General features: G+C 31.0%; 1 protein-coding gene across 1 annotated transcript; it reads left to right on the top strand.

The window, feature by feature from the left end:
• The first annotated feature begins 393 nt into the window (after positions 1 to 393).
• Positions 394 to 7,953, top strand: LOC131935284 (uncharacterized). The gene is made up of 7 exons (XM_059291671.1): positions 394 to 520; positions 3,174 to 3,310; positions 3,867 to 4,116; positions 4,571 to 4,743; positions 5,688 to 5,817; positions 5,951 to 6,128; positions 7,689 to 7,953. Exons 1-7 carry the CDS (start codon positions 394 to 396, stop codon positions 7,951 to 7,953), a joined length of 1,260 nt encoding a protein of 419 aa, XP_059147654.1.
• The last annotated feature ends 11,206 nt before the right edge of the window (positions 7,954 to 19,159 follow it).

Here is a 19,159-nt window from a genome sequence, read left to right on the forward strand (position 1 = left end):
TCGCGCTAAAGTAAAGTATAATAATCTGGAACGCAGTAGGCCAAGGGAAAGTTGGCCAAGGTTAGATCAGTTAAGGATTGTCGAAAGGGAGGGGTGGGCTACGTAGGTAGGCCTTTGTTGTCTAATATGATTTTAGTGCAATCGGAAAGCGTCTAGAAATGAAAAACAAACAAACAAAGGAATTGACTATTATTCGCATTGAGGTTCAATAATGTGTATGTTTTTACTACTTCAAACCATTTGAAATTCGTTTCACTTAATTTTTAAAAAGATAAGTAAACTGAAAATGATAAAGATGGCAGAGGGAGGAGTAGGCAGGGGTGAGGGGAGGGGGGGGGGGGTAGAACCTTCAAAATGACAATCCTTTACGTTACGTTACAGCTATTGACGACGATGGACTTGTGTCGCTATCATTCAGTGCTTAAACAACAAACACTCAGGGTCGCAATAGGCGAAGGGAAAGCTGAACAAGGTTATCAGTTAAGGGGTGTAAAAGGGGGTGAGGGTGGGATGAATATTGGTAGGTATCAATTATAAAATACTACCGGATGCACATCTGGCAGGAAGGCGTGGGCTTGACCCACAATTGTTGACACAAAACTTTGTGTTGGTAGGCTATATAAAAAAAAATGCGTATTTAATTAAATATAGATGTAAAGCCAGGAACCTACAGTAGTCAATTTAGACAGAATAGAAGACCAATAATAATTTGCTTTCTTCTTCGTATAGTCGTGTTTTAATGTGTATCTTTTAACTACTTCAAGCAATTTAAATTCATTTTAATGATGGCGGAAGGAAAAAGGAAATTAAAAACTACTTTATTAACTGATTTCTTTACAAAGAAAAGTAAAACTGAAAATGATAAAATTGAAGATGGTACTATTGCTTTTCAAAGTACATTACATCAAGAAATTTCCATAAATTCAGCACCTTCGACTGTTTCTTACACAAATCATATCGGCAATTTTATCAAAGGAGTTATAACAGACGATACACGGTTGTATTTATTAGAAAACATCTGGCGTCCTGATGAACTTTTAAAATTTCCAGCAAGCGGACAAAGAAATTTAAAGTTTCAATATTTGTGGCTACTTAGGTGGAACTGGTTGACTTATTCCAAATTACTTGATGGCGCATTTTGCAAATATTGTGTTTTGATTAGTTTGAATTATCGTGGTGTAGGTAGTCAGCCTATGGATAAGCTATCAAAAATTTCATTTTCAAACTGGAAAAAGGCAACAGACAAGTTTAATGAGCACCAGCAATGTGAGTATCATAAAAGAGCAATTTTACTTTCCCAAAATCGTAAATCGGTGATGGAGAAAAAAATTGAACTTATTAAAATCTTCTTAAATTTTTCATAAGTCAACAAATTCAAGAAAATCGTTTTAAGATTAGCGCCCATAATAGAATCTATAATTTTTTGCGGCCGACAAGGAAATTTTTAGTTGGAGAAAACTGCTGAAAATGATGGAAATTTGATTTTTATAATTTTTTTACGATAATGTACATGTGTTACTTGTTACAAAACAATAGCTAATACTAAGATAAGTTAGCCGGTGGCACCCACGAGTTTCTATTGTCACCAGCCACCAATACTTTACACGTACGCACTTACACATACATATGTACACACACACACACACACACACACATATATATATATATATATATATATATATATATATATATATATATATATATATATATATATATATATATATATATATATATAAATGCTGAAAAAAATTTGAACCCCCCCATGAGATGATCCTGGCTACGCCACTGAAATAATATATTTATATATATTAACTATATATATATATATATATATATATATATATATATATATATATATATATATATATATATATATATAGATATATATATCAAGTAAACATCATTCTTAAGTAGGTAACAGCTATAAACGACGTGCAAGGTATTAGCAAATATATATTCAAATTAACATTCGAGACGCTATTATTTATTTTTAAATTTTATCTAAAGATAGAGATTCATGTTTCTATGGTGGGTAACTTAAACATTGTGTAAAATGCATAATTAAAATTCACAAGCAGAACAGGTCTTACTTTAATATAACATATTTTTTTTAACTTCCAAACTCCCGAACAAAATAAGAGCATTAAAAGTAATAAATACATAATGACATATGTTAAGATTTTTAAAAAATGAACTGTTATTGTGTATGTAAAATAATGCATAATAAAGTGTTTTTTCCGCTTACAAGGTAATTATCAACATGAATTCCAGTAATAAATTGATCTCATTCCAATTAAAAGTTTTACCGTCCTTAATTGGAGAAAATTTCAGAAAGGAGACAAAAGGTAATAAACAATTTCATTTGAATTCCTTTTTTTTTCAATAAAAAAAAGAGATTATATTTAGTAGACTAGTTAATTTTCAAATTGCTCTCAGCAACCCCTATTATTTTATTCAGTAAATTTAGAATATTCAACTCTAATAGAAATAACATTTTGACAAACGTTTAATGTTCAGAGCGATGCCGACTTTTTTTTTAAATTTTTACACGTTTTTATTTAGTTCCGTTTTACTGTTTGTTCGTTTGTAGTTTGTGAGTTTGTGGCAATTCTTGTAATTCAATGTTGACACACGTCAAATGCAGCGATTTCGTTTTAAGAAACGTTCCACTATTTTTTAATTTAATGAGATGTTTAATTCGTCACTAAAAATTAATTTAACGGTTTGGAATCTAAAGGAATGACAGCAAAATATTAAATCACTCGATACATTACTATATTAAAAACTTGCATTCGTCTGTAAAATATGGTCACGGACAGCTGCATTCACAGGGAGATAATCGTCTTTCAGATATCACGATCTTGGGATGGTGTTTTAAAGCAAATAGTTTTAATCGTTTCGACTTCATAAATTAGGAATCACTAAAAAGATAGAAAATGAAAGAAATAAAAAATCATTTCTATTGGCAAGCTTTTGAATGCACAGAAAATAAGAAAATAAAACTAAATTGCTTTTTTTTTTATAAAAGCTTTTGTTACTCATTAAATCTTTTACATATTCTAGAAACCAAAGCTTATATGAAAAGAAGCAAATTAGTTATATTTTTTTTCAGTGCATTTAAAAGCTTGCTATTTAAAATGTTTTTTAAATAATTGTATTTTTTTTCGCAATAGCTGAACTAAAACAAGCAATAATTAAAGGTATTTACAAAGCTATCAAGAACAACGAAAGAGTTCATCTTGAAGTACAACTGAATGGTCTGCTAAAGTGTCTCGCCAAATTAGCAGAAGGAGATGATGATTTTCAAGACGTATTATTCCATTTTATCTTGCTATTCTCTAGTTTCAAGCTTATTTGAATATATTTTAATATATTTTTTTAAAGTTGCGATTATAATAATTGTGATACAAGATAATGCTAAATCGTGAATATCGTTACATTCATCAAAGTCCCTCATGCAGTAAGCAATTGACTTACAAATGAAGCCAGTAAAGCAAGCCTTTACAAGTTAAGTTACATTGGGCAGATGAAGTAGAGTTTATCAGTTTCTGTAAACTCGGAACATTAAAAGTTATTGTGATCAGGTTACGTCACTCAGCCACACGTTATAGTTTGTTTACTCATTGACATCCTAAGAACTAAGTCCGGGATCCGAAATTAGAACTATAAGTCGACTCTCTAACACCCGACCACTGCATCGTATGCGGCACTTTGAATTATATAATACTCGTTTTTTTTTCATACAACAACTTTTTTAGGTCATGATGTTAAGCTATTTTAATTTTTTTTTTAAATCATACATCTATATTGTAAACATGTATTCGGATACTTCGCAATTACTGAAAATACTATTAAAAAACTCACAGATACTCAAGCTGCTTCCAAAATTTAAAGAAATTCTCTTACACGGGAACAAATCCGAGCAACGAAGTACTATTGCATGTTTAAAGGAATTAAGTAGAAGTATGGAAGCAAGTCAACAATTTATTAATGATGAAACGTTAAACAAGATGTTGGAGCAGTTGACCACCAGTCCAGACAAAGATATTTCAGACAATGCACACTCAATACTCTGGAGATCGGGAAAAAGTATCGGAATATTGCCTTCTAAAACAGGTCAGAGTTACTTTTTTTTTAATTTAAATCACAAAATATATTGAGACATATGCTTATTTTATATATTGGAATTTTTAAAATAAAAAAAATACAAACATTTTCATTTTGTTGATTTCTTTAAACAAATACAAACAACTATTTATCACCATCTGCTTGCTCTTATTATCTGTCCTTTCGAAAATGTATTTATTCTTAGTTTTAGATTTTGAAATATAATTTTGCTCTTCTATTATATATATATATATATATATATATATATATATATATATATATATATATATATATATATATATATATATATATATATATATATATATATATATATTGTTTTTGGTTATGGAATTTGAAAAATAAATGAGGAAATCTACATGTCGGTTTTTAATTTGAGATATCTACTGTTCGCTCTACACAACAAGAACCTCTACCCTATTTTTTTACATTTTATTTATCGCAGATATGGTACTTTCAGAAGAATTCCCGAAAAACTTTACAATCAATGAATCACTTTTAGGAAGAGGTGCCTTTGGAAGCGTTCATCTGGTAACAGATGAAACCAGGCCTGAGGATAAAAATTTTGTTGCAAAGAAATCCTGTTTTGCACCATTTACCGAAACAAATAGTTTTCTTGTAAGTTTTATAAATACACTACGTTATGACTTGTGACTACAAACAAAAATATTATAGATGCACAAAATATGAAGGAACATTTATTGGAGATGTGTAAATTGGAAAAAAATGCCTAATTTATCTACCATTAAAATTTAAGGGCTATGAACAAATGACGATAAAGTATCGAATGTTTATTAGAAAATGTTAAGTTTTTTTACAAGAATATGCATGTTTACGTTCATATTCATAATTATGTAAATATTCACATTTAAATCTGGACAGTAGTAAAATTTCATACTGACACATATTGTTATATACCAATATCAAAGAGATTTTTTTGGAAATCCCATTCCCGTTTTATGTGCTTAAATAATTTTTGTTTCCCTTTAAAAAAAAAAAAAAAACATTGTTCAAAATGTGTAGGAATATCCTGGTAAATATTTGCTCTATTGAACAATTTTTATAACAATCAAACAAAACATATTTAAATATAAAACGACTTTCCTACTCAGTTTACTGAAAGGCTGCTTGAAATGCAACAAGATGTTGTTACGAATGATACATCTCCTCTTATAGTTTGTAGTAATTTGTGGATAACCCAAAAATTATTTGTATGTAAAAACTAATTTAATGTTTCACACAAGCGTCAATTGATTAGCTTCATTTAGATCCGTCATTATTTGACATCTAATGTTTGTTGAAACATTATAAATATGATTTGGTTTTTAAAATGAAAATTATGAATTTTAATATTTTAGGATATGTGTAAAAAGGAGGCAACGATTCTACTTAAAGTAAAGCACAGACGAATAGTTCAATTTCATGGATTTAGGAAAACGCAGGATGCTTTTTTTATATTTTTAGAATATCTGAAAAATGTAAGCAAAACACGAGTTTATTTTTTTATATTTTGTATAAAATGGAGTTAGTTCTATTTCCGATTTGGTTTTAATTTACTTCAGGGTACTCTCGCCGCATTTATCTCTAAGAGAGGTAGTTTGGGTGAAAACTTGACACGACACTTTACCATTCAAATTGTGGAAGGTGTTAATTACCTACATCAGAATAACATCCTGCATAGGGATATCAAAGGTTAGTGTCGTAAATATGTTTCACTTTCTAGTGTTTTTTTTCTAGTACATGTTATATTATATTAAAAATGGCCTTCTTTGTGACATAAATAAATCAGGTTTAGTGTTATTGATTTAATAAACCTTTCTTCAAGGCAATAACGTTCTTATGGAAGATGACTGGAACCTAAAGATTACAGACTTTGGTTTATCTGAGTTTATTGATGCCAATGGGGTCTCTACAGAAATTGCGACAGTGCGATACATGGCACCAGAAGTGATTTATACAGAAGGCAACGTAATACAAAACTACACAAGCAGAGCAGATATATGGTACACATTTTTATCAATAAGATAGGGATGGTGGTAAATAACGAAACATTTTATTACAATTTAAAAAACACAAATTTACATTTACAATCAAAATTATATACATTTCGACTGAATAACTATTAGAACGATTCTTTTCTTTTAAAATGTATAGGCACTAGATTAAAATGTATCAAAATCTAATAGGTTTTATAATACTTTTATTCATGTTTATTTCTTTTAAGATTTTAAACTCGTTAATTAAGCACTTTCACAACTTTTGCTAAAAGCTTCTTAAGTTAGTAATATAAAGTTAATAATTAGGTTACTTTTTATGAAAAATAATTTTTACACGATTTATCTAAGAATCTGTTTACCTACTTCCTGGTATACATATAATGTAAATCAAATAAACCGGGAGTGATCTCCCCTAAACTTTCTCGAATATTCTTATATAAAACAACAGGGGATGGGAACTCGGGATATAGTTATGATTTTTAATCCATTTTAAATACATAAACTTTTTTTAAAATAAAAAAGAATCTCATAGAAAAAAGTATTGCACACCAAGTGAACGCCGAATAAAGATGTTCATAATGGTGCGCAATATTATTAGTACTCTATAAATTTAAATGCGTTTTTGAGAAATCGGAAATAGCGTAAATTAGTACTTCCCGTCAACGGAAATTACTCAAAATTTAACAGAAGGTAGAGAATTAGATCTTTTACTTACATGTGAAATTTCATTTATCTATTTGAAATAGTACTCAAGTTATAGGCTTTTGAAAAATTCAAAGTAGAAAAAGTACCACTTCCGGTTATCGGAAATCGCTCAAAAGTTGATACGGATCTACGATTTTGATAAAATACTTATATATGAAATTTCATCAACCTAGCTGTAACGATACTCAAGTAATCGTGTTTACACACAAAGACACACACACACACACACAGACACACAGACATACGGACAAGATTGCAAAATTATGTGTGAGGTGTAAAACGTCGAGATTTGTAAAAATCTCGATTTTTTTTTGCACGATTACAATACTTTCTCTATACTACGTATATACGAGAAAGTAAAAAGGTAGACTACTCAATATTTATTATTAAATAAGAATGTGTAATTCATAGTATCGAAAATATAAGGTGGTATTATTTGTTTATTTTCAAGTCGATTTTACTTTAATTTAATAGCAATTTAGAAATTAGGTTAACTTATATATTGATAATTATGATAAAACTAGTCCCATTTTAATTTTTTAATTGAATTCTCTAGTTAAATAATCGTCTTGGTTAAAAGCTCACGAGAAATAGCTTAGGCGGTTTTGTGGTTAAAACTTCTATTTTAATTTTAAAGTAAGTTAGAGAAATAAATACCACTATGCACAGGAAGTTCCATAGTATGCCTATGTGTGGTATTTCAAAATGAACCCATGTTAAGCCGTACTTCAGCTTGAACCCTGATACCGAACTCTACTATCTCATCATCGCACTAGATATAGGCATAACCAAACCATACAACAACATATATAAATTACTATATACCGTTGACATTACACACACTTGTTTTCATCACTGCAGGAGTGTAGGTTGCACTGCGGTAGAGATGGTGACAGGAAAACCTCCGTACCCATCACTTCTCTCAGCCCAAATAATCTTCCACACTGCTTTGGGGAATCCACTACAATATCACCTGCCTGAAACTTCATCTGTTTACTTCAGGGAGTTTTTAAACAGGATTTTACATCGGGACTCTAAGTCAAGGCCAACAGCTGAGTGGCTGTTAAAAAATGATCCGTTTATTCTGGGCAGAGACGCGCTGGAAAGTTTAGATGACATTAAATGATTTTTAAAATGAAAATCAATTATCAGCAGTCTTACAATACACCTCAGCACAGGTATATAAAACAAATCTGCTTCAGCGTTAACATAAAAATACTTATGAAGAATATTCATACCAATGCGTGTACGTACCTGATTTTGTAATTGGATAATGTACTATGTGAAGAATCAATTTATAATTTAACATAGTTTGAAAACTTTATTTATTTATTTATTGATCACCCTTGTGTGCAAGTCTGAATATTTTAATGTATTTTAAACTGTGATAGCTAATAACATTTTAAACACATTTTCTACGACAGAAAAAGAAAGAGAATGTGAGAGACAGAGAGACTGAGAAACACACACACACATACACACTCAAACACACATTTATATATATATATATATATATATATATATATATATATATATATATATATATATATATATATATATATATATATATATATATATATATATATATATATATATATATATATATATATATATATATATATATATATATATATATATATATATATATATATATGTGTGTGTGTGTGTGATAACATTAACATCTCTTGAAATTATAACCTAACAATACTTTTTTTTTACCACATTATATTATGAATACAATTTAGCATGTTGTTTGTATTAGTTTTGAACATCATTGTTTTAATTTTTACAATGAAGCTCAATAATATGTTGCAATATTAAAATTAGTTTTTTTATTAATGTATGCTGTTGTAAGTATATAATAAGTCTAAAAAATAGATAAATTTCGTATCGTTTAGTGCATTATATGTATTACATTTTTTATCTTCATCATAATTTTCTATGAGGTTATTTGCAATTACTATACGATTTGTTATTGTCAGTTACTGAATATGTTACCCTAATAATTCATGCTGAAGTATAATTTTATGATGATTTAGAGGGGAAAAAATGTTAGTTAAATTCTGAATAGTTTTAAATTAATTTTTTTATTTACAGTTATTCAAGTGTACTATTTTAATATACATCTTTCCTCGTTAGTTTAATAATTGTTAAAACGTTTTTTTTTAATTAGTACTTCGCAGTTTTTCTTTTACTATCAATTCCAATATTTTTTGTCAGCACACAGATTTTATCTTCTAGAAATATTTTCATCGTGTTCCCGCGATTCTCTAGCAGTCAAGTTAAACAATAAACAAACATTGTAAACTTTTTTAATACAATATTTTAATGTGCACAAAAATAGATTTAAAATTTACAAAAATTGCGTTAAACATGACTAAACATAACCAGAACAATTGAAAGTGTTCAAACAAGACTAGAAAAAATAAATTGTTAAACACAATAGGCTTTTCCTTACATATAAAAAACACTTTGAAATTTTAAAAAAAAATAAAGCTTTAATCTTCAATAATTATTGTCAGTGTGTCTGTTTGAGTGTGCATGTTTTTGTTAAAGAGAAATTACAATTACACAATTATTGCATAAAATTTGAATATATTATTGCATTTCAACTTAAAATGGTATACATTATTTTAAAATGTCTGTATTTCTAAAATGTCTGTATATCTACAATTTGTAATTAAGTAAATCACTAATGGTGATTAATTAAAGTATAACTCCTTCAATATTCAAAACATTTTGTACCTCATATTAAAAGTTAATCTTTTTGTTCTAAAAACTAAACTTTAAACAAACTTTAGAGAAATGTGTTTAGTCTTACTTCTTTATTAGTAGATACTCCATAGACATTCTTATTGAAAGGGTATATCACAAAATTTAAAATGTTGTGATTACGCTTTAAAAGACTCCTTTATTACTTCAAATTCATTTTAAAATATTAAAACACATTGTAAACAATCGGTATCCCTATCCGCCTCTTTAGAGATCACCTGTTTAACATAAGTTCATAGTTACATCTGACAACTGCATGTGCAGAGATGCAACAGATGTAATTACTGTTGAAATAATTAATGCAACATTAAAAGATTTCACGGCGGTATTCTGTCTAGGGTATCGTCCATAAATGATGTCACATTCGTAGGGGGGAGGGGGGGTCCGTAATTTTGTGACGGTGTGTGATGAGGGGATGGGGGGGGGGGTTCAGATGGTGCGACGTCACACTTTTGCATTATAGAAAAGCAATGTTAGAAAACTAATTTTAGTCATTATTTTGCATTTTAGAAAACAGTTGTAATAAATTGTAATAGAAATTGATTAAAATACTCTATGTCGACAGTGTTTAGACAAGATTTTGGAAAATATTGATTTTTTAAGAAATATTCAACTGCAATTTTAGGGTGGTTGTAGCGGAGGTGTGACGTCATTTTAGGTGGTGTGTCTGGCTTTTTATGACGATGTGTGACGGAGGGGAGGAGGGGGGGAGATAAAAAAGGTAAAAAAAAAGCGAGACGTCATTTATGGATGAGAAAACGTAGACTATTTAAGATATTGAAACAAAATATTTTGAATGTCGAGTAAGTGAATTATTCGCTGATAAGGAGCCAATATTTTACAATTGTGTCGATGTCTACAACTCTACTTAAAATTCCAGACTTTTTTTGATAACAAGAAAACATATTTCTATATATCATTATACTCGTAATTCAATATTTATAATAATTAAATTTTTGGGTAAAGGGGGCTTAATGGAATATACTATAGTTTGACATCTACATATATATATATATATATATATATATATATATATATATATACGAAAATGTTACCTCGATATAACAGATATTTAACAAAATTGTTCTAAAATCGATAAGAAAAGCTGGTGGAGCTTGAAATTGTGTGACAATGAGTGTGAATGACGAGAGAGAGAGAGAGAGAGAGAGAGAGAGAGGCGTGTAATTTTTTTAAAAGCGAACTTAATATCAACGTAAAACATGTATGCGAGCACATAATGCTTCGTTTACAACACATCTTTTATAACCATTATTGACTGCATAGATTAATATACATGTAGAATTTTGAAAACTAATTGATGCCATCCAAAGTTAACCCTACATGGTTACCTATAATTTACACGCACTCTAAACACACATTATAAACTGTGAACGAGTTATTTGAATGTCTATGATAAAATAACAAATGTATAGACATTTTGAAGTGTAAAATTAAACGTACATATAGCAAAAATATTATTGATTTCATAATCGTAAAAGAAGAATAAAAAATATACTATTATTTTACTTTAAACATCATAATGGTATTAAAGAAGAAGCGAAAAATACTAAACTATGCAGAAAATGAAGACATATTTTCAAAAGTTGTTAATGAAATTAGTTTCTAAATCACTTTAATTAAACATATTCACTGTACTGTTTAAACCATTAAAAAAGTAAGCAATAATTTAGATGTCAAGAAAAAATAAGCCTTTCACTATCGCTGCACAAATGAGTACTGTAGAAATGCATTTCCAATGAAAATGCCTTTCAATACATTTAAAACTTCTCTCTTTTCTAAACTAACGATCAATTGGGGCAAGCGAAGTACAGTTCAACTTTTTCTGTGACCTCGGCATATGAAGGGATATAGTAGTCAGCACTATGCCCAGCGGCCATTCATTTCTCTAACATGCGTTAGGTACCCATCAGAGCTGGGTGGACTCAGGGACGGTCTACTAACTTAAACCCGGATTCGAACTTAAGAATTACAGGTTAGCAGTCTAGCTCTCTACTACTAGTCTACTCCGTTCCTTGTAATATATGTGAAACATGAGTATATAAGCATGCAGTTGGAACAGAAACAATTTTTATAGCTTAAAATTAAAGAGTTTGCATTACGTCGAAAGCTAAGAATTAGTGTTTTTATTGAGCAGCTTGGCGCACAATAAGTTGAAAGATAATAGTTAATTTTGTTAAAGGAAATCCCTGCCAACCTTTCAATTAAGAACGACGAAGAAGATACTAATCCATTTGAAATACAGTAATGCCATGATTTTAGAAGCTTCTTCACCAAAAAGTATCTAGATACCAATTTAGAACAATCAAAAGTTGAAGCTGCATCAAAAGAGATGGTGAAGTAAAAAGCAAATTCATGTACAATTGGCCATCCAATTAGAAAGAAACTCACTAATGTGAATACTAATAGTGAAGCAAAAGAAGTAGATCTGAATCCGGGAAATAATTTTGTGTCAGTTTATTTGCACTAATATAGGTGTACTTCACCTGGAAATGGGGAGTCGATATAATATGTATTTAGGAAAAAAATAGATTTTATATACAAATAATGCGCTAGAATCATTGCACAGTTGATAGTGGAATGTTTATTTTTTTTTTTACAAAACATGGTATTGCATCCCGAAAAAATGTATTGTGATTTTTCAGCCTTTGTTCAACGAAGCAATGTAAAATTATTTGCGCATAATTAGTTGCAATTTACGAAACATAAAATTAGCAGTATAGATTTTTAACATGTACACATATGTAATTTATACATAAAAATGCATTAATCAGATACAACTAGAAAATAATTTATCATCAATAAATTATACTAATCAGACTAGAGCTTGCTATTTAAGCGGTCTCATACAACAGAAAATATATTGCAAATTTCGTAAAACAAATTATATATATATATATATATATATATATATATATATATATATATATATATATATATATATATATATATATGTGTGTGTGTGTGTATGTGTGTGTGTGTATTTCATAACATATATTACATTAAAACGTATTCAAAATATACCCATTGTTATTTTTATTACTGTCCAAAACTACATGTTTTAAATAAGATTATCTATCTTTTAAAAATGAATTTGACTTATTACATTTTTTTAGCAAAAAGAAAGGTTATTTGCAAAAAAAAGAGAAATGAACGATTATGTTAAGACACAAAATTGAAAATTGAAAGAGCGCTTAAATGACATTGTTAAAGAAACGCTATTTTATAATATAATGGTATAATGTAAAATTTAAATGTAACAATAGATTAAAATAATTGTGTGCATTTATTTTTTTTTGTGACCATCTATTAAATACATATTTGTTTCTTACATGTCAGCTTATATATATAGATTTTATATATTGTTTTTTTTTATTCTGATCTCCTTTAAGTATCAAAACATGTATGATTCATTTAGACATTTTGAACATCCAGTAAATAATAATAACTGTTGTATATTTAAGTACCATGGTTCATCTAAAATTTATAAGAAACAGAAATAAATCGTGCTATATTATTATATATTTCACATTGTCTTCACCATTTGAGGAAAATTACACTGCTTTTTGTTTCGCTTCTTTCTCAGTATCAACATATGCTTTAATGTCTTCAACCTCTTCTGTAGTCAACGATAATCTGCAAAAATAATTGGCTATTTTAAAATTCAAACAAAATTTGAGCAAACATTGTCACTTTTTATTTTTTTTATTTTTTACCAAAATGTTAATCACAAATTCAATTAAAGACGTTACATAACGTATTGATATATTTATGGGTAGAAACACCACTGTAATTATAAAAGTTTTCAACAATTACTTTATTTATGGAGACGTCACATGATTCATTTTCTTTTTTAATTACAACAAACATGGCCGCTTCCATGGCAGATCATATTTGTTGTCCATTCAAAAGTTTAACACATTATTAAGCTACATTTTCTGTCCGCTTTAGCTTTATCGATACGTCCGTTTGCTATTTTCTATTCGGTTCCATCACTATTATCCATTTTTTTATAGGATACGATGAGCAGTTATTCTAATCTATCTAGCCTAGATCTAGGTATTCTAGATCTACCGATAGTCCAATCACAAATTAATTCGTCATAAACAAAAAAACTAATTAAAAAGCAACTAATAAGTTAGTTTCTTTATTAAACTATTTTAGTCCATAAATATTTAATATAAATATTTGCTTTTTAGCTTTACAGATTATCTAGTTTGAAAATAAAGGGAAACTATCTAGAGCTACGGATAAACTAGAACTAAGCCAGCCGTAGATTCTAGATCTAGCTCTATCTCTATCTAGATCTATATCTAAATCTAGATTCTAAGCCAATTATCAGTTTCTATACAGAACTATTTCAGGCCTTAATTATAATATACTAGCGTACCCGTCCCCCGCGCGTTGCCGCGGGGATAGAAGAAAGTTTGACGAAATGTATTAGAAGGATTTCACCAACTCGTTACCAATCATATGTTCTTAGACGCGTGACCGTCTTTTCTAAAAGTGAGTTATTTAAATGTAAACAATGCCCGCGCTTGGATCATAAATATCGGGACACGGGTTTACCTACACTACCGCATGAAAACATTGAGTGTACATTAATCACTCACCGAAATAATATGGTAGAACACACTTTGGTGACCGCCCATGTGTCAGAGACGTAGAGGGGCGCTCTCAGGGCCCCCACCCCCGATTACACTACCGCATAGGCGCGGCGTACGACCCCTGGCTCCTTAAAACTAACAGGCGCCATCGTGCCAAAAAGCATCCTGTTAACAATGATGCAGATTTCGTCATTCGCTAAAGTGACTCAAATGAACAGGATTTTTTTTTTTTAACACGTAAAAAAAGAATTTGACGTGTTTTAAACATCAGTGTGACTGATGCAATATGCTAGCGTTACTAATGGTCTATTATTAGATGCTCGATCTCAATTTCTGACTGGATTGTCTAATAATAGATGCTTATTGCATCATTCACAGAGTGACGAAACTCTACAGTAGGCTCCTCATATTCAAAAAGTTATTTTTTCATCTTTCGCAAGATGACGAAACTGTACAGAAGGATTTCCTTGCGTTACAAAGTTATTTTTAGAAGCCTGTTTTAGTTTTACCGCTGAATATAGTAGTGCCCCTTACTCGCTATGTAGGACGCTCGATTAACGGATGCCAAGTGCCAACATAGTCGCTCTAAAACTCTGGGCGCCAAACCGTGTATTGACGAAAGTTGTATCCTATATGGCGCCGCCCATAAAAAAACTTTAGTTTTCTTTTTCGCAGAAATATTCTCATTAGTATTCTCATCTACACCCTAAAGTTTCATGGTACTCGGATGAACCGCATCCGAGTTTTATTTTTTTTTTATATACCGTGTATAGAGAAAAAAAAATAGCTCCCCCCTCCCCCCGGGGGCACTGCCCTTGCAATATTAAATTTTTTTTTTTTGCAGAACCCTACCCTTGAGTGATCTAATCATCTCCCCAAAGTTTCATGGTACACGGATGAACGGTGTGAAACCGAAATAGACTTTTATTTTTATATACCGTATATAGAGAAAAATCGCAGCCTCCCGTGGCGCCGCCCTTGCGAAATTAAAAAAGGATTTTTTTTACAGAACCCTTCCCTGAATTGTTCTAATCAACTCCCCCAAGTCTCATGGCTATTGGATAACGGTGTCACACCAAAATCGACTTTTATTTTTATATACCGTATATAGAGAAAAATCGCACCCTCCCGTGGCGCCGCCCTTGCGAAATGAAAAATAAATTTTTACAGAACCCTTCCCTAGAGTTATATAATGAACTCCCCAAAGTTTTCATGCCTATCGGATGAACGGTGTCACTGCAATTCACTTTTATTATTTTTATATACCGTATATGGAGAAAAAACGGACCCTCCCGTGGCGCCGCCCTTGCGAAATTAAAAATTATTTTTTTACAGAACCCTTCCCTAGAGTAGTATAATGAACTCCCAAAAGTCTCATGGCTATTGGATGAACGATGCCAAACCAAAATCGACTTTTATTTTTATATTCCGTATATAGAAAAAAAAACAAATCGCGCCATGTCGGGGCGCCACCCCTGCGAATTTTTAATTTTTTTTTTCACAGAAACCTCCCCAGGAATATTCTCAACAGCTTCCCAAAGTTTCATGGCGATGTGATGAGAGGTGTAGTAATGCATAAAGGGGACACACACACACACACACACACACACAGACACACATACATTGCTTTATATATATATAGATAAATCTCTGCTTGTTTAGCTATGGAGATGGCTAAATTAGAATATAAATTAGTTTAAAATAATATTAACGTTCTTACACTGGTTCTAAGTAAAGTAAACAACTAAATTTGCTCCACATTGTATGTGCCCAGCTGGGCGAGATGATAGTGTAACAGTTACAACGAGGATGGTACGGGTTTTAGTGAGACACATCTTGCATTTTTTTTTCTTTTAAATTTTAAATGCTAAAATGATAAAGTTGCCCATCGGGGCTTGGCGAGGCACCTGGCAGGTAAAGTACAGTTCACCTTGTTCTGTTACCTCGGCATATGAAGGGATATTGTATTCAGACCCAAGCTCAGCTGAATCGTTTTTTTTTTAAAGTAAAAATATATAATGTGAGAGACTTTGTGGGACACGGGGCTGGTAAAGAAGAGTTGACCTTTTTTTTGTTACCTGGGCATATGAGGCATATGACAGATACGGTTCGTAATTGGTACGTGGGTCAAGACATGAAGACAATGCATTGTGACATTAATTTGCTTAATTGGATGCCTAATAATTTTTTTATTAATTAATTAAGATTTGGACCGAATTAGTAGGCAGTTCTATCCATCCGCGTCATCACGGCCGTGTTGGGCGTGCAGTGAAAGGGGGGAGGGGCTCTACGTCAAAAGCGCGTCATAACGTTCACTAGGCGTGCGATGGTTTTTATTCGGGTCAGCAGTCTAGTTCATCACCACTAGACTACGCCATCCCATAATATTTTACTCAAACGTAGCTATAAACATGACAATGGTTTTTAGTCATGTAACTATTGTTAATAAAACATGTAAAGTACTTTTAAAAACATTCATAAAAAAACGTTTTAATAACAAGCTTTTATGTAATAATGCACTAAATAGTAGAAAATAAAAAATCGTTTTTTTTTCCTCTGTACGTCTTTGCAGTTATCTTCTTCTTCTTCTTCGATCTTAATTTTTAGTGTAAGGAGGGATCGAGCCTTATCTGCCAGACTTTTTTCGAATTTAACACCATTAAGCTTTGCCGACTCGACCATGCTTCCTTCACAATTAAGAATTACGTGTCAACTGGTTTTGCGCCATTGAGGCCATTGACTCCGATTTCAGCCTGCTTTTCTTTTTGGATTTGCTTCCATAGCCTTTGTCCAACCAAGAACAAACTACAAGGCAACAGTTTTTGATTTTGGAGTTGTCTCTCTTAGCAGAGTGGCTGTCCCCAGCTAACGAGCCTCATCTGCCCAAGGGGTCGAACTCGAGACTTGCAGTTATGAAAATAGAGCTTTGCACAGTAAAATTCATGCAGCTTGAAAAGTAAGAGCCAAAACTTTTCATTACAGACTTCTTCCATTTTTAACAATTACTAGAAACGATAACTGTTGTTCTTGACTTAAGGAAAGAACAAATTATCACCTGGAGTATTTTTAAAATCCGCAAATGTTACGGACCATTGAGGCAATGTTGCATTGTTTTTTATTGTTCCACTACATTTTGCAATTTTGTATAACCATTCATTGAAGAATACGCTGATTTAAAATAAATTATGATACAATGGCTAGTTAGGTAGCTCATCCCTTGGGCCGTAGTTTGGAGACCCTTGGTGTAATGTGTAGTAAACAGGAACTCTTTTGGTTGCGGGTAAAATCCGGCTAATTAACGTGACTTCATTTATGAACGGCTTTAGGCTACAATATATATATGGCCTATGGGTCTAAAACTATAAAATTGTTTTTCTATTAAATATTTGCTTTCATAGTTCACGCCACTCCTCCCCCCCCCCTCCCACCTTTTCATGTGGTCGCGCTGACCAGGAGACCCGTGAAAACTGACAATGCGAGCACAGTCTACATGCCTTGTTTTTTTTTAATCTAATTTTACTCTGGTTATTTTGAGTTGAAAAAAAAGAATACATCGTCTGAGGCTTTGATTACAAATAATGATTTAGCTTACTGCGATTTGGTTACACGATCTATAAGCGCCTAGACCTAGTTGCTTTTAAACACATGTTTCAATTGTTTGCAATGTTTAAAAATAAAACGCCGTGAATTGTTTGCCGCGGTCACTGCCTCTTTTCAATTTTTTTACCTGTTGAGTTGGGTTATGAAAACTGCCGATTTTCTTTTTATTTTAATCTAAAATACAACTATTGGATGCCTACATGAACCTTACCCACTCCCCCCGCCCAGGCGCGTCCACAAAAGGATTTTTTTCAACCCATGTGGACTACATAAATGGATTACACTTTTCGGTCAAGTTTAACGTTTTTATCTAGATCTAGATTGATTAGGCCTATACTTATACTAGTTGGCTTATCTATACGTTTTGTATTTTATTTTTTCAAGTTATTTATACAGATTCTAGTTAAGACCAAGGTAAAAAGTGAAATGTCTTAACAATTATGTCTAAACGCTTATATCGCTAATTTAAAAAAAAATAAGCTAATTAGGGCTTTATATAAGTATTTATTACTAAATTTTTAAAAGTCATTTTGAATGTCTTAGGCTAGAGTAAACTTGGTGTAGAAAAACGTTAGTCTATGCCAATGACACTATGGTGGCTTGGCCATTTTTAGACGTGACTGACCTAATGTAATTTTAAACACGCCTATAACAACGAATACAATGCTCATATTCTAAATACTATTAAGTAACTATGAAGTCTTTTAAGTCTTTAGTAGCGCAACGCCGTTTCTTCCTTAAATCGGTATTTAAATCTACATGTCTAAATTTAGATCTCGGAATTTTTCTCCGCAGTCGTGTACACATTAAAACGGTAGCTGCGTTGAGATTTCTGCACTTAGTAATAAAAAGGGTAGTGTTAGTATTAGTTTCTCTAAAAGTAAAATAGCTATTTTTCTGACCCCAGCCCTCATCGTCACAAGATGGTTAGACCGTCTAAAAATTACGGCACAGTTTATCCTACAAGACCTGTAGTTTTCGTAAGGACAATTAGTCATGTTAGTGGTTTTTTTTTACAAAATTATAAGAGTTATTTCCCTATCACATGGCCCTTTCAACGACCAGGTATGTTGAAAAAAAAAATAAAAAAAAATTAGATCACTGCTTATTTTAATACTGAAAATTTAAATAACAAAAATAACAAATTTTAAATAACTTTTAAACATTTGTCATGTGACGTCATTGTTTATTGCATTCTTGACACGACAATAAAATTTTAGTTAGAAATATGTTTCTACATTCGAATATGCCTTTATTTTTTTTCCTTCTTTTTAAATAAAATTAAGTTTATACATTTATACCATCCACTATATTATTTTTAACAAATTTCCGTAT

Source organism: Physella acuta, unplaced genomic scaffold, assembly GCF_028476545.2.
Source record: "Physella acuta isolate Inbredline_101_S28 unplaced genomic scaffold, ASM2847654v3 ptg000141l, whole genome shotgun sequence".
Lineage (NCBI taxonomy): Eukaryota > Metazoa > Mollusca > Gastropoda > Physidae > Physella > Physella acuta.